We start from the raw sequence: 27,268 nt of genomic DNA, 5'->3' as shown, positions 1-27,268 counted from the left end.
AGTAAGAGTTCAATATATGAATTCATGAGTATGGGGAATAAATGAGCTGCAGATAAAAATTCAAATTGGAGATTATGATATAGTAACCATTACTGAAACATGACTGCAGGATGGCTGGGACTAGGAATGAAATAAGGCTATAAGGTTTATAGGACAGATAGGGAAAATGGCAGAGGTGGAGTAGCCCTACTGATTACAAGCAAAATTACTTCATTGGTGAGGAAGGATATAATGAGGAGAAAACATTCAGTGGAGATTGGATGGAACTGAGGAACAGTTAAGGATCTAAAACTAATTGTAGTGTATAGACCCTCTGGTAGCGGCTCTGAAGGGCTGAATGCAGAAATTAGGCAAGAATGCAGCAAAGCCAGAATATTATTGACAGGGATTTTAACTTAACCTAGATTGGGAGAGGCAGACAAGCACCTATCAAAAGGTAGTGTGTATGTCCAGGACAGTTGCCTACAGCAATATGCCTTGGTTGCACCAAGAGGATAAGCAATATTGAATTGAGTAATGAGCCAGATTTAATTCGTAACCTAATTGCGCGTGAACATTTATCAAATATTGATTTTAATGTGATTGAATTAAGTGTAGAATCTGAAAATGAAAAACATGAATTAGCTACTAGAGCTTTAGATTTAGGTCAAGGCTGACATTAATGAGACTGACACTGCCCACAGTAAACTGGGGAAAATGTACTGAATAAAACTAATGAAGAACGGTGGAGGATGTTTAAAGAAACATTTAACATGATACTAAACTAGTTTATATCCAGGAGAGGAAAAAGATTCAATTCACAGAAAAAGAGCACAACCGTAGATAATCAGAGATAAAGGACAATGCAAAACTAAAAGGAAGGGCTTACAAAAATGCAAAACAAAAGCATACATACTGCTGAATGAAAAAGATACAAAGACTAGCAAAAGGCCAGAAAGTAGCTTATAAGAGCTACAAATAGAGATTGTCAAAGAAAACGTGCAAGAGACATCACAGTTAATGAGATGGAATTTTACAGTCTATAAAAGGACAGTGGGTCGTCAGGAGCAATGTTGGCCCACTAAAGGTTGAAAGTGGAGATAATAACAATAATTATGAGGCAAAGCAGACATACTGAATAATTAATTTGCCTCAGTATCTATGATATAAAAAGACGACAGCTTACTGAAAGCACCAAGGAATTTAACAGTAGGCCAGGGACTGGTCTTTTTGAAGAGATGGCTAAGGTAAGACAAATGTCTGTTGTGTTGTTTATTTGGACTTCCACAAGGCATTTGATAAAATTCCACAAAAGAGACTATCAACTAAGGTTGAAGCCCACAGAATTGAGGGCAAATTACTGACATGGCTAGGAAATTGGTTGAGTGGCAGGCGACAGAATGTAGGGATAACGGATAGGTATTAAATTGGCAGGATGAGACCAGTGGTGTTCCTCAAGGATCTGTGTTAGGGTTTCAATTATTCACATTCTATCCCATTATCCAAGTTGTTAATAAATAAAGTCATATTAAAATTTGCTGATCATGCAAAGTTTGGCAGCACTGGAGACAGTGTAGATTATAGAATAAAATTACAAAGGGATCTTGATATACTAATTGAAAGAGCAAAACTGTGGCAGATGGAGTTCAATGTCGGCAAATGTGAGGTCATCTGCCTTGGAGCAAAAAAGGATAGATCAAAGAACTTTCCAAGCATTGCGAAGTTAAACACAGTGGATACACAAACAGACTTGGAGGTTCAAGTGCATAAACCTTTAAAATGTCACAAACAGGTGCAGAGAGTAATCAAGGCAGCTAATGGAATGCTGGCTTTTACATCTCGAGGACAGGAGTACAAGACTGCAGAAATTATGCTACAGTTGTACAAGACCCTGGTTAGATCCCACTTGGAGTACTGTGCGCTGATCTGGGCATCACTTAGAAAAGATATATTGGCCTTGGAGGGAGTAAAACATAGGTTTACAGGAATGATTCCTGAATTTCAGGAGTTATGAGGAAAGATCACACAAATTAGGCCTGTTTTCTCTAGACTTTAGAAGGTTAAGGTGTGATCTGACTGATGTCTTCAAAATATGAAAAGGAAAAGACAGGATAGATAAGAATAAACTATTCCATTGGTTGTCGATCCTAGAACAAGAAATAAGGCCAGAGTGTTCAAGAATTTGGAAGGTTTGAGTTATAATGAAAAGTTATAAAAATAGGCTGCAACCTTTTTCACTAGACCGTAGGGGATTGAGATACCTTATAGAAGATTACAAAATGAGGGGTGAAGATAGAATTAACGGTATTGTCTTTTGCCTAGGATGGGGGATTTCAAGATGAGGGGGCACATTTTTATGGTGAGAGTACAAAGACTTAAAAAAGACATGAGGCAGTTGTTTTTTAAACACAGGATGGTTCGCATGTGGAATGAACTTCGAGGAAGTTGTGGATGTTGGTACAAATCCAAATGTCTTTTAAATGTTGTAAAAGTAAAGGTTTGGAGGGATATGGGCCAGGAGCAGGCAGGTGGGACTAGTTTAGTTTGAGATTATGTTCAGCATAGACTGGTTGGACCACAGGGTCTGTCTTTGTGCAGTATGACTCAGATAATAGGAAGCATTTTTTTTACACACAAAGGCTGGTAGAGGTTTGGAACTTCTTCCACAAATAGCCGTGGATGCAGGATCAATTGTCAATCGTAAACGTGAGATGCATACATTTTTGTTGAGCAAAAATATCAAGAGAAACGTGTCAAAGGTAGGTTTATGGAGTTAGGCCACAGGTCAACTATGGCCTCAGTAAACGGGGGAAGCGTGTTTAATAGGCTGAAAGACCTATTTATTTTCTTATCTTTCAACCAAACATTGATGAGGCCTCTTCTGGAATACTGTGGTCGGTTCAGCTTGCCCAGTTAAAGGAAGGATGTTTTTAAACTGCAGAGTATTCAGAAGAGATTTACCAGAATGTGGAAGGTTTGAGTTATAACGAATGGCTGGGACATTTTTCACTGGAGTAGAAGGTTGAGAGGCGACCTTATCGAGGTTTATAAAATATCAAGACTACGGCACATATTTTTAAGGAAAGAGATTTAGAAAAGACGTGAGGGACATTTTTTTTTAAACAGAGGATGGAATGCTTTACTGCAGAGGATTGTTGTATTGTTCAGAAATCAGTAATCAAAAAGGAAATAGACGCTTATGAGGAAAAGGCAGACGAGTTGGTTTGAAGATTATCAGATCAACTATGGAGCTAATTGAATTCAACTCTGCTGTGCTACTTGCTGCACAGCATGACCACATAGAGGAAGGGTGTCGTGACAGGGCTTTCTCTTGGCCAAGAAAAAATGTTGACTTGTATTCCTGTATCTGATCGAATGTTTCCTCTGAGGACATAAAACAGTAAAGTACGTATATTATGAGAAGGCATGATGAAGCAATACCCTGTGTAAAGTCCTTAAGGCATGGCAAAATGACTGAGTTTTAGTTACAATTGCAAAAATGAGAGAGAAATGTATTATTTTTTTCCACATTGCATAGGTCAACCTAGGGGAGGAAGCGAGTTTGCACAAGAAAGAAGATGCAAGATTCAGCAGAGTCTAAAGTTCTTTACTGCATAAATACATTTATGAAAGCAGGACCTGGAAGAGAAGGTCATCTCATGTTTGATTGTGCCCACTGCTGAGGCTTGCATTTGGCAGACAGACAAGAAACCTAGCCATTTGTTTGTGATAGTGCAAGTGTAAGGACAACTCCAGATCTAGCAGTGACAAAATTAACCTTATTTAGTTAAGTAGACAGGTTACAAGTAAATAAATATTTGTTTTATTTCCGCACATTACATAACAGTGTAGCCAACCTCACCGCAGAATGTCACAAAAAGAAAAAGCTCTAAGAAATCAAAATCTTTACAAAGGTTCACTTCAGTACTTTTATACTTCGGTATAAATATGTATAAATATTTTAATATCTGCTTTTTGGGTGTATTATGAGGAAATATACTGTAAACTATATTTTACTCCCATGTTGATATAGGATCAGCTATGATGTTTTGGTGGGATCAAGGGATCATCCCTGTGTTAATGGTCGAGTTTGATGGGGAGGGGTGGCTTTGGCTTGCAATCCCTGCAGAATAGCTTTCAGAGAATTTCAGAACTCTGAACAGCCACATCCTGGAGCTTAAGAGCAGAGGCCTGCTGGTTTTACACGTTTACTGAGTAGTTTGACTAGGGAACTGTTCTGAGTTGCTATATGAAGCTGCCATTTCTGAGAACATGGGTGACAGATTCAGACATGTCTGCCATATCTGTCCAACTAGATATACACTGCTATGCAATGTAATCGTGGCACTAGACTGCAGGCTATAGCCTTTTGCAGAGCTGCCTCTGATGTTCCCCAGATGCGAGACTGGAATGTTGGTCAGTGAATCCTAGGTCCATTATGGTAATGACAGCTGGCATGGTGTAGCCCAGAGACAATCCATATGGATGATTGGATATATTGATGTTCTTTTCCTCAGGAGCATAGTCACCTGTGTAGACTTGAATTCTGTCGCTATTAGAATAGTGTCTCTGCTCGTCATCGGAAACCTTTTTAGTTGTCCTAAGAAACTGTGATGGCATCATGCAGCAACTCAATCCTGGGATGTCGAGAGTTATCTGCAGAAAAGCAGAAAAGTAGTTTCATTATCAACATTAAAATTTGCAGAATGTGTGAGGTTGTCAGATTGCTCGCCAAGCCGGTTGGCTGTAGTTCAAACTTTTTGTCACCATGCTAGGTGGCCGCCAATGAAGCGATGCTGTGCTACTCTGCTTGGTATTTGTATGATTAAGTGGGTTGTGTCATTTCCGGTTCCGTTCTGCCTGGGTTTGTATGTGGGGTCTAATTCCACATGTTTGTTGATTGCATTACGGGTTGAAAGCCAGGCCTCTAAGAATTCCTGTGCGTGTCTGTGATTGGCTTGAGCTAGGATGGTCACATTGTCCCAGTTAAATTGATGGCCTTCCATGACATGCAAGAGCAACATAGCCTACAAACTACCTTGCTATGACTGCAACAAACATGATATTAGCCAGACTGGAAGGAAACTGGCCATCAGGATACAAGAATGCCAGCTAGCAGCAAAACGACATGACAAACTTGCCCTCATCTTAGTGCAACATGACTATCCTAGCTCAAGCCAACCACAGACGCACACGGGAATTTCTAGAGGCCTGGTTTTCAGCCAGTAATGCAATCAACAAACATGTGGAATTAGACCCCGTATACAAACCCATGCATAATAGAAACAGAAATGACATAACCCCAACTTAACAGACCAGATCATATAAATACCAAGCACAGTAGAACAACGTCACTTCATCAGAGGCAATACTGATGATGTTACCTAAAATGGTGACGAAACGCCTGAACAATAATCAGCTAGCTCGGCGAGCAAACCGGCAACCTCAGCCACAACCCGAGCTACAAATCTTCACATGAACCTTACAGAATATGTAGTAAGACAAACAGAAAGAAAAGTCCAACTTTACATTGAACAAACGTGATTATCAACCTGTGATGTTTTGCTGATAGTTATTAGAATTTTGCTACTGGTTAGCGAAATACTAAAAATGTTATAAGCACTGCAATCTCACTGGTTTCCCTGACTATCTTTTGTGTTTTTACAATCTTCCCAGATTCTAGGGTGTGCTGTCTTTTGAATTGAACAATTAGGCAAAGCTCTTTAGTGAACTGATGTATATCCTTGGCAGCTTTTAGCTTTTCAGTGCACTCTCCTGCTCGCATTTTCCTCCATCAATGTCTTGAAATTTCACTTAATTAGCCCTCGTATCATTAGTTCTTTTGCACTCTTGCAAACACAGTCTGTCTTGTTTTGAATGCGTTCTGCAGATAAACTTGGTTAACTATTTTCCCTCTGAAAAACTGTTCCACATCAACTGTTATCATTCTCTATTGCACAGGGTAAAATTGTTCTTTCGCTTGATCGACAAACAATTTAAATTTAATGAGCTTAAAAGTAGAGTCACGCTAGAACTTAGACATGGTCAAGTACTATCAGTTTTACTACTAGTTGTCATTTAAGACTTATTTGGTACTGTAGTGACTTGGATCAAAAGTCTGTGGATTCAAATTCAAATCCAGACACACGAGCACAATGAATGCAGGATCGAGTGTACTGTTGCAGTTATCATCTTTTGGATGAGTCAATCAGTCAGATATTTGCTAGATAACCAAGCGTGAAGCTGGATGAACACAGAGCTCTCTGATTAAGTGTCTAGGCCCGAAACGTCAGCTTTTGTGCTCCTGAGATGCTGCTTGGCCTGCTGTGTTCATCCAGCTTCACACTTGGTTATCTTGGATTCCCCAGCATCTGCAGTTCCCATTATCTCTGATCAGATATTTTTTGCTGTCTCATGGCCGTAAACAGTCTCACGCCAGGATTTCAGAGGGGAGCAAGGGTATTCTCTCTGGGGTTATGGTCAGTAGCTATCCCTCAACAGATGATTGGTCACTGGCATACTGCTATCTTTGGGAATTTGCTGTGGGCAAATTGTCAGCTGCATTTCCTACATTATGAACATTACGAGCAGTTGTAGGCCCCTTAACCACTCCTGCCTACACCACCATTTAATAAGACCATGCTGCTGTTAAGCTTTCACTCCCTTGCACATGAAGAACTTGTCTCAGTCTTAAAACATCCACAGACCCTGCTTCCTTTTGAAGAAGGGAGTTCCAAAGGGGAAACAGCTGAGGGGAAAAACAGCTTCCGTCTAAAATGCGCAAGCCTTTACTTTTAAATGATGACTCTTAATTTTAGATTGTTCAGCAAGAGGAAACATCCTTTCCACACCCACCATGCAAAGACCCCCGTGGGATCTTGATTTTCAATCAAGTTGCCTCCTCTGAACTTCAGTGGACAAAGGCTTAGCATCTCCAATCCCTCCTCGTAAGGCAACCTGCCCATTGCAGATGTTAGTCTGGTAAATCCTATCTGAACATCCAACACATTTACATCCTTGCTCAAATAAGGATACTGTACGCAGTACTCAAGGTGTGATCTCAGCAATGCTCTGTATTACTACAGCGTAGCCTCCCTACTTTTGTATTCAACCACCTTCATCATAAATAGTAATATTCTATTTGACTTTCTATCTACTTGCTGTACCTGCATACTAACTTTTTTTGGCAAAACATGTGGTAATATGCCCAGATCCCTATATAAATTGGAGTTCTGCAATATCTCTACTTTCAGAATATGCCTTTTTTTAAAAACATTTCTCCTGCTAAAATGAACAATTTCACACTTTCCCACATTCTAGTCTCTTTCCCAAATCTTTACTCGTTCACTTAAGGTGACCAAAAGTGTTAGTCTTCACAACTTAGTCCCCCACTCCTTGTTATCATAAAAATAGCCCTACCTTTGGTTCCTTTCATGTGACTTGTAAAATGTTGCAACCTCAGCCCCAATCCCTGTGGCACACTGATCAAAATCTTGCCAACCAGAAAATTGCTAAACACACTGTTTCTTTGGCTAATTATCTCTCTATGCCAATATTTTACACTCTACACAGAGTTTTTATTTTTTGCAATAATCTTTGCCATGGCACTTAATTAATAGTCTTCTGATAACCTAAACACGATAATATTCCCCCTTTATTCCCCACATATGAACAGACCATAATTTACCTTTGACAACACAATATTGACTCTGTCTTGAATTTTCTTAACTATTCTTTCCCAACACCCTTTAATAACAGCCTCTGATTATTTTCCCTATTGCAGATGTTAAGTTAATTGGCCTGATACTCCATCATTCTCCATTTTGATTAAAAGGAGTTACATTCATAATTTTCCAAACTATTGGAATACTCCATGAATCTAGACATTTTGGTTATTTACTATTAAGACAAAGGGCTTATAGCGCTGTTGACATAAGTTGCCCATCCCCATTACCATTTGGAAGATTGTGGGCTTGCTTTCATGAACCACTGCAGTTTGACCCAGTGACACTGAAAAAAAGGTGATATATTTTTACATCTGGACAGTGACTTGCTTGCGGGTGGCGTTCCCAGATGTCTGCTGCCCATATCCTTTGAGATCAAGGATTTGGAAGATGCTGTCTAAGGAGACTTGATGAGTTGTTACCACACATTGTGTAAATTGTACACACTGCTGTTACTGTATTTCTGGATATAGTGCCAAGCAAGTGGGCCATCTTGTCACTTTGTCATTTGACAAGCGTGCAGTATTCCACCACACTCCAACTCATGCCTTGTAAATCATGGATAAGCTTTGGGAGCAGGGGAATGAATTACTCACTGCAAGATTCTTAGTCTCTGACTTGATATTACAACCACGGTTTATATATGGCCAAGATAATAAAATGTGAGGCTGGATGAACACAGCAGGCCCAGCAGCATCTCAGGAGCACAAAAGCTGACGTTTCGGGTCTAGGCCAGTAACCCCTTGGATGTTGATGGTGGATGTTTCAGTGATGGAGATGATAAATTTGAACATGGACTGTTTCACTGTGAACGGTGCTGAACAATGTGCAATCGTCTGCGAACATCCCCACCTCTGACCTTATGATGGAGGGAAGGTTATTAATGAAGCAGCTGAAGGTGGGTGGGCTAAGGGGAATTCCCTGAGGAACTCCTGCAGAGATGTCCTAGAACTGAGATGACTGACCTCCAATGCCACAGCTATTTTCCAATGTGCCAGGTATAACTCCAACCAGAGGAGAGTTTTCCCCGATCCAATGATTTTAGTTTTTCAGGGTTCCTTGATGCCACATTCAGTAAGTACTAACTTGATGTCAAGGGCTCTCAATCTCACCTCACGTCTGGCATTTGACTCTTAGAATCTGCCATCCTCACCTGGTCTGGCCTACATGTGACTCCAGACCCACAGCAACGTAGTTGACTCTTAACTGCCCTCTGAAATCATCGAGCAGTTTGAGGGCAGTTAGGGATGGGCAGCAAATCTTTGCCAGAGACACCCACATGCCTATGAGCGAGTAAAGAAAAATGTATTTGCCACTCTCCGATCCTCTGACACTCTTGTTAACGTATCTAGAGAAAATCAGAGAATTATGGCAATCCCTTTACACTAGCTCCATCCCAACTTCTTTTCACTACCTGCAGTTGCAAGCAAAACAATCTATCCATTGTCAGTCTTTCAGTTACATCCTTTTTCACCCCTATCCATTCCCTTTACCATCTTTCCTGCTACCAATATTCTGGCAACATTCCTTTCCTTAGGAAATGCCACAATAACATACTCATGAAGTACTTACCCAGTATATCTAAACATGTTATCCTATTTGTCCTCCATAGGAGGCACTGTGCCTCTTAATAGTTGCTTAATACTTAGAGACCAGTAAAGGATATTTGGTTTTCTTTTCATGTTGTTTACTATCTGTACTCATTTTCCCTCTTTGCCTTATTTTCTTCTTCACTAACCCCCCCCAACTTATTGTATCAGATCAGTCTCTCAAAATCATCGAATTCCTAGTGCAGACTGAGGCCATTTGGCCCATCAGGTCTGCATAACCTTCTGAAGAACATCTCACCCAGATCCATACCTTCGACCCTATCCCCATAACTCCACTAACCCAGGTAGCCTGCATATCCCTGTAACTACAGGACAGTTTAGCAAATGGCCAATCCACTTATACTGCACATCTGTGAACTGTGACAGGAAGCCAGAGCACCCAGAAGAAACCCACTGAGACACAGAGAACATGCAATACATACACAGTCACCTGAGGCTGGAATCAAACCTGAGTCTGTGGTCCTGAGGCAGCATTGCCAACCACTGAGCCATTTTGAAGAATTTACTTGCCATATGTTATACATGTCTTTTTCTCTTGCATTCCATCTCTGTCTCCTTTGCCATGAGACAGGCCTTGGTTTGGTTCCCTTAGCGCTCACCATTATTGGAATATACCTAGCCTGTACCTGAGGCATCCCTTCCTTCAAGATCACCCATTATTCATGATGAGTTTTTTTCTGACCCTCTTGAAATTTGTAAATTATACCTGAGATGGTGCCTTGCTCTTTCCATCGCTAATCAAAACTTAGAATATAATGATCGCTGTTACCCAAGGTATAAACACATAGACACTTGGTCCACCTCATTCCCCACTACCAGATCCAGCAATACCTCCTTCCTAGTTGTACCAAATTAGTGACAGAATTTCCAGGATGTGAGAACGACTGTGCATCAACCATGTCAAATCATCTCCTCTTGCCCTTTTGAATAGGATCACTGAGCCTCTGATCAATGCAGTCGATCACTGATCAAAAAAAGTATTCAGAACCAGACAAATTAGCCAAGTTACAATGTTATATCATTACACAATCCCATTAAGAGTTGGATTGCCCTTGATGACCGAGATTCTGTCTGACCAACTGATGAAAACCACATTATCAAGCTATCACACACCACTTCAAACAGAAACTAGGTAAGGTTTAAAAAACACACATGATCTTCATATAGGTTCAGAATTATTACAATAGCCAGTAGCCCTACACCCACAAGAATACACGTGGACTTCAGCAGGGTTAGCCAAGGTGTTCCTATGAGCTAACAACCCACCCACCCCCCCCACAAAATGGTACACTACTGAGCTGAAACTGATCTTGCCTCAGGATTGTCCATGTGTAACCATGTATGTTTTGCAGACAGAAAGACAATAAGCAACACAATAAGGACAATCCTCCTAAACACCCTTCAGGAAAGGTCAGACATCTTAAGAGTATACCCATGTGTTACTCTCGTCAGGTCCATCCAAACATCATCATCACGTTAAAGAGGAGTGTTCCAAATGTTATAGAATCATTGTGACAATCGAATGTTCTAGATAAACAATTTCTTAAAATTTGTTTACGGGATGTGGGCATTGCCATCTGGGCCAGCATTTATTGTCCATCCCTAGCTGTCCTTGAGAAGGTGGTGGTGAGCTGCCTTCTTGAACCGTTGCAGTGGGTTGACCCACAATGCCATTAGGCAAGGAATTCTAGGATTTTGATCCAATGACAGCGAAGAGACGGTGCTATGTTTCCAAGTCAGGATGGCGAGTGGTTTGGAGGGGAACTTGCAGGTGGTGGTGTTCCCATGTATCTCACGCCCTTATCATTCTACATGGAAGTGGGTCATGGGTTTGGAAGGTGCTGTCTGAGGATCTTTGGTGAAATGCCACAACATACCTCGTAGATAGTAGCAGCAGTGTGTACTGAGCGTCGGCGGTGGAGGGAGTGGATGCTTGTGGATGTTGTGCCAGTCAAGCGGGCTGCTTTGTCCTGGATACTGTCAAATTTGTAGAATGTTTTTGGGGCTGCACTCATCCAGGCAGGTGGTTCAAGTCCAATTGTTTTGATTTTTGGGAGCCTAATGTATCTATTAGATAGATCAGCACAAGTATTTTCTTGTCAAAACATTTGAGGTTGCTTATTTGTATTAATGCTGTACTGTAGAGAGTTGTTATTTAAAGGGAAGGGCAGGATGTGATAGTGTATTAAATTATGGTTATGGTAATAAAGATATAATCATAGGAAGTGATACAATTTCACACGATCCGGTTCTCTTAAAACAAACAAACAGTCTGTTAGCATGGGTAAGCTGAAGCAATGGCAGGTCTCCCTTATTTCAAATCAAAACCAGTGCTGGACAAACCCAGCAGGTATAATAGTATTTTTGGAGACAGAAACAGCATTAGTGGTTCAAGTCTATTTGTTTAGGGAGCCCAGTGTATTTATTGGACAGATCAGTACAAGTAAAAGAGATAACAAGGTGTAAAGTTGGATGAACACAGCAGGTCAAGCAGCATCAGAGGAGCAGGAAGAGGGAGGAGGGTAACTTCTTCAAGGTGTAGGCATCCTAAGAAGAGGCTTCGCAGTGGGGTTAAAATTGTTTCAGCGATAGTAGGAACTGCAGATGCTGGAGAATCTGAGATAACAAGGTGCCTCTTCTAAGGATGCCCGCCTTGAAAAATTTACCCTCCTCCCTCTTCCTGTTCCTCTGATGCTGCTTGGCCGGCTGTGTTCATCCAGCTCAACATCTTGTTGTTATCTCAGATTCTCCAGCATCTGCAGTTCCTATTATCTCTGTACAGGTATGTTCTGACCCTTCAGCATAGTGCCACAATTTTCTCATAACAAAACAAGCTGCATAAATGAACTCAAGAGATCTAATTTGCACTAAGAAGTAGGATTTCTGCTCAGTACATATATTAGATGGTATAAATTCATTCCCTCGATGTTTAGATCCGTTAATACATATTGGTCATCATCCCAGTCTTTCTCGTGTATTGGTGATTTGGGTCCACCTGCCTGTTTTGCCATCATTGTCTGATCTACTTCCAGAACAGTTGCAGCAAGCCTAATTCCCCAGCATTTAACCAAGAATAGGTCTACTATTTCAGCCTCAAGCATGAGCTTGAACCTTCACCCTCTAATCAAAACCAATATTTTTGTTTCCCTCCTGATGTACTTCATATAGTTTTGAAATTATTTTGTTACATACAACACTTCTTCAGAACTTGTGTCAGACTTGAAATGTTAACTGTTTCTCCACATGCTGCCACATTTACTGACTTGCCAGTTTTAGTTCAGATTTCCAGCATTTAATACTTGGTTTCGATGTCACCGTCTACGCCTGCCCTTCAGCATTGTTTAAATAAATTTTAAAAGACATAAATACTACAACACTTACCTTTTCTGAACACTTTGTATTTGTGAACATTACGTCTCCAATCTGTACCAGTTTTAGGCCACATTCTGTTCTGGTTCTAACATCATATTCCCAGTCTGTTCATGATTGTAGCTTAACACCTTTAATCTTTATAATTTGTGTTTACACAGACATGTATCGGAACCTTGTCTTTTGTGTTTCTTGTTGTCCCTCTTCATTTATTCCTATCTAATATGCAGCTACTTCCATGAATTTTATCTGCAACTCCATCCTTTTTGCACCTTCTTTACACTTCTCCACACTTCCTTTATTTTCTTTTATTTGCTGGTGCTGATCCCAGCACCAAACTGATCACTCCCTTCAAGCTCGGTTCATGATTTCTCTATCGCTTCCTCCCCTCCACACACACACATGACAATCATTATCTTTCCAGATTGCTGGGCAGGGAATGAAGAAAGAATATAATACGATTAAAACCAGCCTCCGGTTTTCCATGCGCTCCCATTCCTGTGCTTCCTACTTCTCACTTGTAATCAAGGCCTCACTGGGTGAAATGTGGCGTTCCAACAGACAACTGGGTCAAGACCATGCAAAGTGGAGGAGGAGGAGGAGGAGCACCTCTAGACTTGCCATCAGGAAAGAAATGGAAGCCTGGTGCAAACGGCAAAAAGGAACACACTGCCACACCAATGCTCCACCCACCTCTTTCCACAGCCATCACCTGTCCCGAGCGTAATAGAGCCTGCAGTAACCATGTCAATCTGTACAGCTGCCTACAGATTCACTTTGAGAGTGGAAGGCAGTCATCATTGTCTACGAGGATGAAGATTTGTAAATATTGGAGCATTGCAGTCTGGATGAGGATTTCACGTAATTATGGTTTTTTTATTCATTTAAAACAGACTCTTCTCCCACGTTTTACGGGAAATTCAGTAACTCTGGCAATTGCCGATGCTTAGCACAGATATTTTAGCACTACTCAGCAATTAAACTTGGAACTGCACATTCTGTATGGCTCAGCAACTCATTATCTTTTAATAAACAGTGCCCACAGGTAGCTGAATCATCTGAGCGGCCTAACGTTCTCATCTTCGCTGCATAAAATATGCCTCCACCCTACTCTTGTTGCTTTCTCAGCACTTTTCTTGCTCTGAATCTTATTTTCCATCCAGGTAACTTCAAATCAAAAGGTTAAATATTTTAATCTTTTCATAAAACAAATTCGAGCATTGCAACTTCATGTCTTCCTCACTGGCAGTAAGATCAGGCAGGAGCAAGTGGAATAGTGTCAGTATGCAGCTAAATAAGGCATCATTTACTATACCACAGGCTCGACTTTATGAGACACCAGATGGCAAATTCATATTTGAGCCTTGAGTAATCAAGGTGTTTCAGCACAAGTTATTGAATAAAGCCTGTTGGATTAACCGTAGTTACATCAAGCACAAGAAAGTGTATTCATGTATATCACAGTGCAATGCAACTGCTGACCAACAGGTCATTTAGTAGCCACTACTTTGCTTGATCTTTGAAAACACAGCTGTATTTGGCCCTGTGTCACTTGTTTTCTTTCATCTGTGACACTAAGTTCCCAACCTTCAGGTCTGGTTCCCTTTTAATACTATTTATAGACTTAGTTTCCACAGCATTGCTCTCAGTGAAAAAAAAATCACTCATTCAAAAGCAAACGTGCAGAAGCCAGAAGTTACTGATTCAATTTGTTTTAATACGCGCACAGCCTCACTTATTATTAAGACAATTCTAGGGCATTACTTCCTCACAGTCCTCTTATCCACGCATATGCAGAGGTAACCTCTCTTGCAAAGTGGCCAAGACGGTTCCAAGGAAAAATATCATATTTTTCAATAAAAATATCATACAATGCTGGAAATCAGAAACAAAAAACAGAAATTGCTGGAAAAGCTCAGCAGGACTGGCCTTTCCCAGAAGGGTTACTCAATCCTAAACATTAACTCCTGATATCTCTCCACAGATGCTGCCAGACCTGCTGAGCTTTTCCAGCATTTTCTGGTCTTATCAGATTTTTAAAACTTAACTCATTTAAAAGGACAACAAACATTGCTCTCCTTCACGCAAGATGGTTCAGCATTAGACCTGTCAGAAACTTATATATCTGTGTATAGTACTTTTGTCTTTTTGGAGGACGAATGAACAGGTTATCTTTAAACTAAACTGAAAGATTGACAGTATAAATAATTTTATGTTCCATTCTGAGTGATGTACATGTATCACTGAACTATTTATCAGTTTTGCCAAACCCAGTCCCTTTCATAAAATGACGACGATACAACCTGTATTGTCACCTTCTACTGAAAAAATTATCAGATTTGCAGCATATTATAACACGTCACAGTTCATTAATTCAACCTGCAGCTGAATTCATCTGGGAGATTTCTGTTTCTGTCAGTAACATCATATTTATTCCTCAAGTGACTCTGTTTTCAAGGCAAAATACACTGAACAATTATTAAGGATTCGTCATGATTCCACTGCTGGGTATCAGCGGATCACTTTCAGGTTCTGACAAGTGATATTCCAGAGACTGGTGGTGCAATCTCAGTTATTTATAATTTATATCGATGACTTGGTTGAAAGAACTGAATGTTATGGTCACCAAATCTGCTGCTAATACAAAAATAGGCAGGAAAGTAAGTTGTGAAGGTCTGCAAAGAGATGTAGATAGGCTAACTGAGCAGGTAAACATTTGGCAAATTGAATAGAATTGTAGGAAAACATGAACTTTGGTAGAAAAACAGCATATTATTTGAATGGAAGAAGACTGCAGAAGTCTGAGGGACAGAGGGATCTGGATGTCCTGGTACTTGAATCACAAAAATAATGTGCAAGTAGACGAGTGTACAAGAGATGAGGAAGGCAAATGGAATGTTGTTTATTTCGAGTGGAATGGAATATAAAAGTAAGGTTGTTTGCTACAGTAGCATAGAGAATTAGTGAGGCCACATCTGGAGCACTGGGTACAGTTTTGGGTTTCTTCCGTAAGACAGACATAAATACGTTAGACGCGATTCAGAGAAGACTCACTTAACTGTTACCTGGGATGGAGAGAGATCATCTTACAGGGAAAGGGTGGATGGGTTTGGCCTATACCCACTGGAGTTTAGAAGAATTCTACTGAAAATTAAAAGATCCCAAGGGGACTTGGCACGATAGTGGCTGAAAGGAATTCCCTCCTTATGGGAAAGACTAGAACTACAAGTAGAGCTAGAATAATTCTAAAATAAGGGGTACCCTGTTTCAGACCAAGATGTGGAGAATTACTTTCAATCGTAAATCTTTCAAACTTTCTGCTCAAATCAGTGGTAGGCAGGAATGAGGAGCAGATGGCACAATCGTGATATTTTTATCCTTCCTTCGTTTCTGGGAAGTGGGCATCGCTGGCTAGGCAGCATTTGTTGTCCATGTGGAAGCATTGGAAAGGGTGCAGAGGAAATTTACTAGGATGTTGCCTGGTATGGAGGGAAGGTCTAATGAGGGCCTGCTGTGTTCATCCAGCCTCACATTTTATTATCTTGGAATCTCCAGCATCTGCAGTTCCCATTATCTCTGGGACTTGAGGCTGTTTTCTTTAGAGAGAAGAAGGTTAAGAGGCGACTTAACAGAGACATACAAGATGATCAGAGGAATAGATAGGGTGGACAGCGAGAGCCATTTTCCTCAGATGGTGATGGCTAGCATGAGGGGACATAGCTTTAAATTGAGGGGTGATAGATATAGGACAGATCAGAGGTAGGTTCTTTAGTAGGGCGTGGAATGCCCTGCCTGCAACAGTAGTAGACTCGCCAACTTCAAGGGCATTTAAATGATCATTGGATAAACATATGGATGATAATGGAACAGTATAGGTTAGATGGGCTTCAGATTGGTTTCACAGGTCTGCGCAACATCGAGGGCTGAAGGGCCTGTACTGCGCTATTATGTTCTAATCCCTAATTGCCCATAGGGCAGTTCAGAATCAACCACATTGCTGTGGGTCTGGAGTCACATGTAGGCCAGGCCAAGTAAGGATAGCAGTTTCCTTCCCTGAAGGACATCAGTGAACCTGGTGTGGTTTTAACCTGACAATGGATTCATGGTCATCATTGCACTCTTAATTCCAGATTCTTTTTTATTGAATTCAAATTCCAATTTGAATCCGGGTCCCCAGAACGTGAACTGGATCTCTGGATTAACAGTGCAGTGATATCACCACTAGGCCACTGCCTCTCCTAATCTTACTAAATAGCAGAGCTGGCTCGCGGGGCACTGGTCAGCCTAACCCTACTCCTGCTTTGTGCATTTTTATACTGGATATCACACCACACATTTAGTTTTCTGATAGACAACCGTTACAGTATCTGTGAAGGTGGCACAAAAATGAAAAGTTTTAGAAGAGGATTCATTCTCCGAGTTAGGAAAACCCTCAAGTCTGAGCAAATTATGATGGTCCTTTCGAAGACAGGAATACAAGTTAGACACAGATCAAACCAGATAATATCGGCAGGTCTCCTACCCTGAACAAGATTAATTGGTTGCATTTTTACCACAATCTTCCAGCATTACTGAAACCATTTTTTAAAATCATCTCAGAAAAGAAAAGTTTTAAAATTTAGGGGTGGAATAGCAGTTCAGTGATTAGCACTGCATCCTCACAGCGCCAGGGTCCCCGCGTTCGATCTCAGCCTCGGCCAACTGTCTGTGTGGAGTTTGCACATTCTCCCTGTGTCTGCGTGGGTTTCCTACCACAGTGCGAAGATGTGCAGGTTAGGTGGTTTTGGCCATGAAATGTAGGGTTACAGGGATAGGATGGGGGGGGTTGATGGTCTCGGTCTAGGTGAGATGCTTTTTGGAGAGTCGGTGCAGATCCAACGGGCGAAATAGCCTCTTTCTGCACTGTAAGGACCCTGTGATTCTACATTATTAGATGAGTTTTTTGGATGACGAGGCCAGTAACCAGTTCAGTGATTAGCACTGCATCCTCACAGTGCCAGGGTCCCCGCGTTCGATCTCAGCCTCGGCCAACTGTCTGTGTGGAGTTTGCACATTCTCCCTGTGTCTGCGTGGGTTTCCTACCACAGTGCGAAGATGTGCAGGTTAGGTGGTTTTGGCCATGAAATGTAGGGTTACAGGGATAGGATGGGGGGGGTTGATGGTCTCGGTCTAGGTGAGATGCTTTTTGGAGAGTCAGTGCATATCCAACAGGCGAAATAGCCTCTTTCTGCACTGTAAGGACCCTGTGATTCTACATTATTAGATGAGTTTTTTGGATGACGAGGCCAGTAACCACTATGGTACTGTACTGAGTCACTGTTTTGATAAGTCATGCTAAACACTTCCCATAAGTCAACAAACAAAATTGCAGTTTACAGAACAGTATAGTTCCAGGAGCATCTAATCAAATGAACTGAACTTAACATTCTGCGGGTGGGGGGGGAGAACTGGTTTTGAAATCAGATTGCCACATTTGACTGTACAAACCCAGCTGGCCACTTCGACTGAAAAAGCTGTTTCAAGTTCCAGAGTAGGGAAAAGTGAAAGCTATATTTGGACTAAGTATAGAATACACATACTCACTGTCTTGACTTTAGTCCAATGCCAGCTGTTTGAGTAATGTACTGTATCTCACATTCAAAAACATAATGGAAGAAACTTGGGAGAGGGAAAGAAAGGAATAATTAAAAATTCAGATGAGTGCCAAACTATATTTGTTTTGTTTTTCTCAATTTATCTCTTCAATGAAGAAGTCACCTCTCCTGGAATTGGTTTTAAAAACCCCAGTGCCTATTAAATTCATTTTGGCCTTGACTGTCCTTTGTCACCTCCTATTTCTCATTTATATAGAATCCCTACAGGGTGGCAGCAGGCCATTCGGCCCATCAGGTCCATGCTCCAAAAGGCATCCAATGCAGACCTATACCCCCTATTCTATCCCCGTAACCTCACCATTCCCATGGCTAATCCACCTTGCCTACGTACCCTTGGGCACGATGCACAATTCAGCATGGCCTACCCACCTAACCTGCACATCTTTCGACCATGGGAGGAAACCACACAGACACAGGGCGGCACACTGGTTCAGTGGTTAGCACTGCAGCCTCACAGCGCTAGGGACCCGGTTTCAATTCCAGCCTTGGGTAACTGTCTGTGCAGAGTTTGCACATTCTCCCTGTGTCTGCGTGGGTTTCCTCCGAGTGCTCCGGTTTCCTCCCACAGTCGAATGATGTGCAGGCTAGGTGGATCGGCCATGCTAAATTGCCCGTAGTGTTCAGGGGTGTGTGGGTTATAGGGGGATGGGTCTGGGTGGGATGCTTCAATGGGCAGTGTGGACTTGTTGGGCCAAAGGGCCTGTTTCCACACTGTAGGGAATCTAATAACATGGGGAGAATATGCAAACTTCACACAGTCATCAGAGGCTGGGAGCAAAACCAGGTCGCAGGCACTCTGAGACAGCAGTGCTAACCACTGAGCCATCATGGTGGAGGACCCGTGTATCACGTTCTGCGGAAGAGTCACCAGAATGTTAACTCTGTTTCTTTCCTTCACAGGTGCTACCAGACTTGCCGGGCTTTTCCAACAACTTTGTATTTGTCCTGATTTGCAGCAACAGCAGTTCGTTCGGTTTTTAGCAAGTATCTGCTGCCCTGATCTCCTCTTAAGACAACCTGCTCTAATTCACTACACCTTTGTGGGCGTTTAAGTTGTCAGCCTGCCATCCAGTTATGGGTGAACCCCAACAAGTGAAGCCTGAAGCTTTTTCCTTTGAACCACCATAAATTCCCTGGTTCAGCCAGATTGTTCTTTGGCATTTAATTGACCCTGAAGAAACCTCTTTCACCAAGGCCTCTGCCAACTCCACTTCTGAAAATGGTGCATTATTTCTCTGCATCAGCTCATTTTACGAAATCTCCATCTGTGCTTATCCCAGTGCTTTCCTGGCAGGCCTGCCATCTTTCACCCTTTACAAGCTTGACCTCAAGAATCTCTACTGCACACTTCCTCACTTGCTGTTCGCCTGTCCCTCGTGTAGATCACCCATACTTGCTGACATTGTGATGAAATCCAACAAGCATCCAATGTTAAAAATTACTGCCTCTGTGTCCAAATTCCTCTCTTTCTTTGCAACTTCCCCCAGCCAAATAATCCAGTTTGATGTTGGCATTCCTCCAAATCTTGCCTTCTCATGTATCTCCCATTTCCTTTATCCCTCTGTTGGTAGAAGGGTTCTGGTTTTCCTTTGCAAATCTTCTCATTGCTCTCCTCCTCTAAGGCACCTCTTTCTCTTTAAGACCAACATTTTCATCAGCTGTTCTAATGTCTACTTCTGTGACTTTGTGTCAGCATTGCTCGGCAATGTTGTTCTGAAACACCTTGGCATTTCATTAAAGATTCAATATTAATATGTAGCAGCCTCAACAGAGCAAAACATCTCAAGATGCTTCCCAGGGGCATTACATAACGATGTTGCTAATATCTTGGTTCAGAAGTCAAATTTTAGAATGCAGCTAATAATTTCAAGCTTAGGTAAATGGGTTTATCCAATTGAAACACATCTCTGTGAAGCTGGACGAACACAGCGGGCCCTTCTGAAGGGTCCAGGCCCGAAACATCAAGCTTTCCTGCTCCTCTGATGCTGCTTGGCCTACTGTGTTCCTCCAGCTTCACACCATGTTAGCTCAGATTCTCCAGCATCGGCAGTTCCTACCATCTCTGAAATACACCTCTGATGCAGGGAAATGCGACTCAAACAAGCCTGAGTTTATTGTAATTGTTGGCGTTAACGCTGGGAACATTTCAGCAATGGAAGATCTATCAGTAAGCCTGCGGCAGTTCCAGCAGGATTCCACTTACTTTGTTTTATCGTAGTTCCCAGATGAAAAAATAATTTAGTCAACAGTAAATTCTGCATCGTCAAAAGTTCTATTAACAATCAAATTATTCATTATAGAATCCCTACAGTGCAGAAAGAGGTAAATTGGTGCATCAAGTCTGCACCAACCCTCTGAACAACATCCCACTCGGACCCACAATCCCAACCTTATCCCTACATTTCCCATGGCTATTCCACCTAACCTACAGGTCTTTGGACTGTGGGAGAAAACTGGAACACCCGGAGGAAACCCACGCAGACACGAGGAGAACGTGCAAACTCCAGAGTGACAGAGTCACCCGAGGCTGGAATCAAACCCGGGTACCTGGCACTGTGAGGCAGCAGTGTTAACCACAGTGCCACTGGTATGGATTGCAGAATAATCAGTTTACATCTTTGCTTAAAGACATCCCCCAGCATTCTCTGTTAAAGAGACATGGGCTATGGAGTAGAATGGGTTTTTTTTAGGGTGTCCGAATGTTTGCTCAGAAAAAAAGCCTTTGCTTTGATGTATACTACTTTTTTGTTGGATTTGGAGAGTCTACAGAGATGATTGTCAGTCAGACCTGGACTCCAAACAGAGAAAATGTACTGTAATTGTCCACAGCGCAGAACGGGGATCAGTCTCATTTTGTATTTCAGGTGGGAAAAAGGAAGTTTGTCTAACTAGAGACAGAAATCTACAGCGGCCCTCACAGAGCTTTGTGACAGAAAGCAGTCGGCAGAGTTAGCTGAGAAGCTGTGGGAAGGCAGCTGGGGACTTTCCAGCAGCCAGTAAAAGGAACTGAGGCATCCACAGCTGACAGGTATCAAATAAAAGCTGAGGGTCATTTGGTTAAACGGCTAATGGAAATACCTCACAAAATTGTGCCGCCAATCAGACTGGAAGGAATAAAGTGAATTCCAGACAGCTGTGGCATATTTTGTGGGTTGCTCCCTTCAGAAATGAATGAATCTTCATGGCATAGGAGGTGGGGTCATAGAACAGTATGGTATAGGAACAGGCTGTTTGGCCCACAATGTCTGTGCTATTTGAAACTAACTTTTTCTGCCTGAACATGGTCCATATGGCTCTATTCTCTTTCTACTCATGTGTCTGTGTAAATGCCTGTTAAACTTTGCTATCACATCTGCTTCTGCTGCCTCCGTTTGCAGCTGATCCAGACACCCACTACTCTCCATATTAAAACAAAACTTACCCCTCCCTCGACCTAAAATCTATGCCCCTTAGTGTTTGACAGTTCCACCCTGGGAAAGAGACTGCAACTATCCACCCTATCCATGCCTATTATCATTTTATATACCTCTGTCAGGTCACCACTCAGCCTTTCGTGCTGTAGAGAAAACAACCCAAGTGTCCAACCACTGCTGACAGCTAATACACTCCAGTCCAGGCTACATCCTGGTAAACCACTTTTGCACCCTCCCAAAAGCCTCCATACCCTTCCTACTGTGATGTGACCAGAATTGCAAACAGTACTCTGAATATGGCCTAATCAAAACCTTTGCACAGATGCAACATGACTTGCCAACTTATATATTCAGGTGTCCCAGTCGACGAAAGCAAGCTTGCTGTATGCCTTCTTTACCACCTTATCCACTTTGTGTTGTCACTTTCAGGAAGGGTCATTGGATATCCCTAAGACAGAGCTAGACAGGGTTAGAGGGTAGGTGAGAATGTGGAATTCACATCAGAGAGAGATCAGCCATGATCTTACTGAATGGCACAGTCAGTTTGAGGAGACAAGTGGTCCATGTCTACTCCTGCTTAATATGATTCTTGTAGTGAGGGAATTGTTGGAAAACGAGTTTAAAAAGTGTTTGCTTTGTTTAACTCTAAGGTTCAATAAGGTTTGTCAAGAACGTGATACTGTGTGGTAGTCGTGTCGGTCAATCGTGGGGTTATTTGGATTTTTCTTTAAATGTTATTGGTCTAAACAGATCATAAGGAAATAGCAAGTAAGATGGCTAAAATCTTGGTCAGAGTGATATATTTTTAAGAATTGAAAGAAAGTGAGGAAGAGTGGTGCAGGGAGACAGAGAGGGGTGGGGAGGGAATTCCCAAGCCTGGGGCCCAGGCAACTAGAGGCACAGCCACCATTAGTGCAGGAATAATAATGGGGAATGCACACAAGACCAGAATTAGTGGAACACATAACTAGTCGTGGGGAGGGAGGGGATTGAAAGAGAAAACTGAGGTAAGGTCGTGCAGGGATATGAAAACATGAATGGGACAATAAAATCAAAATGGTGCTTGATCAGGAGCCAATGGGTAGATTCACTAGAGTGGAAGCAGGCCATTTGGCCCATTGAGTTCACACAAACCCTTCGAAAAGCATCCAACCCAGACCTACCACCCTTCCACTCCCTACTCCTGTAACCCTGCATTTTCCACGTAGGTCAGGAAACACAGCAGTGATAAAGAAACAGGACTTTATGCAAGTTAAGATGTGGTCAACACAGTTTTCATAGAATCCCTATAGTCCAGATATAGGCCATTCGATCCATTAGGTCTGCACTGCCCCTACGAAGAATATTCCTCCCCCACCCCATACCTATGTGGGGTTTTGGATAACGTCAAGTTCGTGGAAGATAAAATGGAGCCGAGGGGCAACTTTTTCATACAGATATATGGAATGAGCTCACACAGGAAGTGATAGATGCAGGTACAGTCATAACATTTTCAAGACATTTGGACAGGTACATGAATAGGAAAGGTTTAGAGGGACATGGGTCAAAGTCAGGCAAATGGGACTAGCTAAGTTTGGAAAATCTGGTCAACATGGACAAGTGGGTTAAAGGGTCTCTTTCTGTGCTGTGTGATTCTACGACCAGGCAGGAGTGTGTTCAAATAGTTGAGTCTAGAGGTGACAAAGGTGATGAACGATTCAGTCACGGATGAGCTGAGACAAGGGGAAGTCGAGTGATTTTAGAGATGGATTTGGACAGTCTTTGTGATGGGTTAGAAGCTCAGCAGCAATGACCAGATTGTGAATGGACTGACTCCATCTCAGACTGATGCTGGGGACGGACACTGAGTAGGTAGCTAGGAAGCAGAGTTGGAGTTTGGAGCAAGGATGGAAAATAATGGCTTCAGTCTGGCTCAGTGGACCCAGGTTTGATTCCATCTCTGTCTATGAGTTTATATGTTCTCCCCATGTCTGCATGGGTTTCCTCTGGGTGCTCCGGTTTCCTTCCACAGTCCAAAGGTGTACAGGTTAAGTGGATTGGCCATGCTAAATTGCCCATAGTGTTCAGGGATGTGCCAGCTGGATGGATTAGACATGGGAAATGCAGGGATGGGGTGGCTTGCTCTTTGGCAGGTCAATGTTGACTCGATGCACTAAATGGCCTGCTTCCACACTTAGGGATTCTACAATTCAGTCTTCTCCATATTTCATAAAGGTGACAAGATTAGTTGACAGCACATGATCCCACTTTGGTTCATGTGATTCCTTGCAATAGTTTCAACAACACTTCCAATAGGTGGGACCCATTGATAATTAACAAGAGGGAGAACTCTGGCTAACCTCTCTTTCCCCTCTCCACCAAAAGTGCTGGACCATTACTCTTCCCTTGCCAGTGACTAATCCATCTCCTTTGAGCAGGGTTAAAATCAGAGATTTGCTCCAATTTGCGGTAATAAACTGACCTGTTCGGGAAGCCACAGGGTGAACCATAAGTTCTTTTCCAAATTAACCAAATGTTTATTACAAAGTTGCTGAAAATAACAAACCGGATTGTGTATGTTGAATTACTATTGAAGTTTCATTAAAATTAACACTAGTAAATGAATTACTCATTTCCCATAAACTGCTCCTGGCAGTAACAAGAACTCTAATAGGCAATACATGGTTCCTCTTGATAACATTACAAATTATGACTGTGGGAAGATGGGCTGTCTCACACAGGCCTCGAGAAAGAATTATTTTTATGAGAACCACACCACTTTTCAGGAAAACAAAGTTCTGTACAATCCAGAATTTAGTTGTGGATCAGTAAGTCATACAACAAAACATACAGAGGCAATGATGGCTAGGTGCAGTAACACAATTAACCCTGTCAAAACTGCTTCTCCAAATCCATCAGATCACAACTGATCTGGATCGGAATACCACTGATCATGTGTGATCAGAGGGTTAGATAGGGTGGATAGGGAGAGCCTTTTTCCTAGCGTGGTGACGACGAGCATGAGGGGGCATAGCTTTAAATTGAGGGGTGGAAGATATAGGACAGATGTCAGAAGTAGTTTCTTTACTCAGAGTAGTAAGGGAATGGAATGCTTTGCCTGCAACGGTAGTAGATTCTCCATCTTTAAGTCATCATTGGACAAGCATATGGACGTACATGGAATAGTGTAGGTTAGATGGGCTTCAGATCGGTATGACAGGTCAGCACAACATCGAGGGCCGAAGGGCCTGTACTGTGCTGTAATGTTCTAATGTTCTATGTGCCTATGCCAAGCAGCATTAGGAATAACATTCAAGTCACTGGAGTACAACATGGGCAATAATGGATCTGCCACCCCTACCCTTACCACTACTTTTGTGCCAAATTTGTACCTACCCCCTCCTTACTGAAACCAATGAAACAGAACACCAGATACTCCGTATACTGGCAGTGGCCACACACTGCAACTCAGTGGCCCTTCTAAATTTGAATTCCATTCCTTATTAATCTGTTCTGATTGAACTAGGGAAATAAGTCACTTTAAACAAAGGTTAACATTTATTTATGTTTAGCCATCGTATTTAGTCAGTCTTACAAGTTAAATCACGAGATAATTCTATAACACAATGGCCATACACTTGAATCCCATTCCAAACATATGTAGGCTATAGGTGGATTGTCCATGTTAAATTGCCCATACTGTCCAGGGGTGCGCAGGCAAGGAGGATCAGCCATGGGAAATGCAGGGTTACAGGGATAAGATAGGGTGTTGGGTCTGGGTGAGATGGTCTTCAGAGGATCAGTGTGGGCTCGATGGGCCAAACGGCCTGCTTTGTAGGCCTTCTATGATTCTTCTATGAATCATTCTGCCGCAAACTGTAGTATCCAGTTATTTCTCGAATTAGGATTTCCTGTGGATTTCTCCTCCACTATTCTGGGAGCCTGTACCACGTAGCATTAACTACAAAAATACATCCTCCGCTACAGTATTAGTTCTGTATCCTTTACTGTGGAGTCACAAAAGAAAACAGCACAAAAGGACAGCACTGAAAGAGCTGGAATCTGTGCTGAAAACATCAAAGACTGGAAATCACAGCAAGTCAAGGAGCATCCATGGAGAGAGAGCAGGCTAATGTTTTGAGTCTAGATGACTCTATAACTTCACTTCCTTCTTTAGAGGAGGCAATGGCCTAGTGGTATTATCACTAGACTGTTAATCCAGAGACCCAGGTAATATTCTGGGGATCCGAGACAGTGAAATTTGAATTCAATAAAAATCTGGAATTAAGAGTCTAATGATGACCGTGAATCCATTGTCGATTGTTGGAAAAAACCCATCTGGTTCACTAATGTCCTTCAGGGAAGGAAACTGCCATCCTTACCAGATCTGGCCTACATGTGACTTCAGACCCACAGCAACGTGGTTGACTCTTTGGGTAATTAAGGATGGGCAATAAACGCTGGCCTGGCCAGTGATGCCCTCATCCCGTGAATGAATTTTTTAAAAAAAGTTAAGCACATTGAGTCTGCATCGACTTTTCGAAAGGCAATGCAGTTCCATTCTCCCACTCCTTCCCAATATTCCAGTAACTAAATATCTGGTCATCTTTTAAAAGGACTGAACAGAATCAGATCCACTAGTCTGTTCCAAATCTGAATCACCTTTCTCTTAACTTCTCAAATCTGTCCTCACTGAACTTTTAACCCCCCCCAAAAAAATTATTTCTGTTTACTATTCTACATCCTTCCTGTGTTTTCTTTTTAAAACCCCCTGTCAAATCTCCTCTCAGCCTTACAGGACAACTCCTGCTTCTCCAGTCTCATCTCACATCTTTGCAACCGCTCCCAGCAAATCTGTTCTGAACCGTACTAAACCCTAAATGTTTTATTCTCTCATGGGATGTGATGCCATTGGCCAGGCCCATTAGTTGTTGCCCATCCCTAGTTGCCCGTTGAGGTGGTGGTGATATTGAGCTGACCTCATGAACTGCTGCAGTCTACATGTTGTAGGTTGACCCACAATGCCCTCAGGGAGGGAATTACAAATCCTTAGAAGTGTGGTGACCAGAATTGGACAAGTACTTCAGCTGCAGCCAAACTGATTATATTTTTTTTAGGTAGCTTTGTGACTTGAGCATACTAAACCTCCATTTACAAAGCCCAGGATGGCAAATGCTTTCATTAACCTGTGCTGCCACCTTCAAATATTTATAATCACCAAATTTGTTCTTGTGTTCCTATTAAAACTGCACATAGAACATAGAACAATACAGTGCAGAACAGGCCCTTTGGCCCTCGATGTTGCACCGACCTGTGAACCAATCTAAGCCCCTCCCCCTACACTATCCCATCATTATCCATCTGCTTATCCAAGGACTGTTTAAATGCCCCTAATGTGGCTGAGTTAACTACATTGGCAGGCAGGGCATTCCACACCCTTACCACTCTCTGAGTAAAGAACCTGCCTCTGACATCTGTCTTAAATCTATCACCCCTCAATTTGAAGCTATGCCCCCTTGTACAAGCTGAAGTCATCATCC

At 42.1% G+C, this 27,268-nt stretch overlaps 1 protein-coding gene across 1 annotated transcript in view; it reads right to left on the bottom strand.

Moving 5' to 3' along the window:
* Positions 1-3,779: 3,779 nt before the first annotated feature.
* The window catches only part of LOC125455307 (uncharacterized), a 38,478-nt gene continuing 14,989 nt past the window's right edge, over positions 3,780-27,268 (bottom strand). Inside the window, exon 4 of the mRNA XM_048537074.2 lies at positions 3,780-4,635. Within this exon, the coding sequence (XP_048393031.2) occupies positions 4,632-4,635 (4 nt within the window). The 3' untranslated portion in view covers positions 3,780-4,631. The remainder of the gene's footprint in view (positions 4,636-27,268) is intronic.

The sequence above is a fragment of the Stegostoma tigrinum genome, chromosome 10 (assembly GCF_030684315.1).
Source record: "Stegostoma tigrinum isolate sSteTig4 chromosome 10, sSteTig4.hap1, whole genome shotgun sequence".
Taxonomy (NCBI): Eukaryota; Metazoa; Chordata; class Chondrichthyes; order Orectolobiformes; family Stegostomatidae; genus Stegostoma; species Stegostoma tigrinum.
The sequence above is the reverse complement of the archived record's forward strand: the minus strand, read 5'-3'. Positions and strand labels throughout refer to the sequence as shown.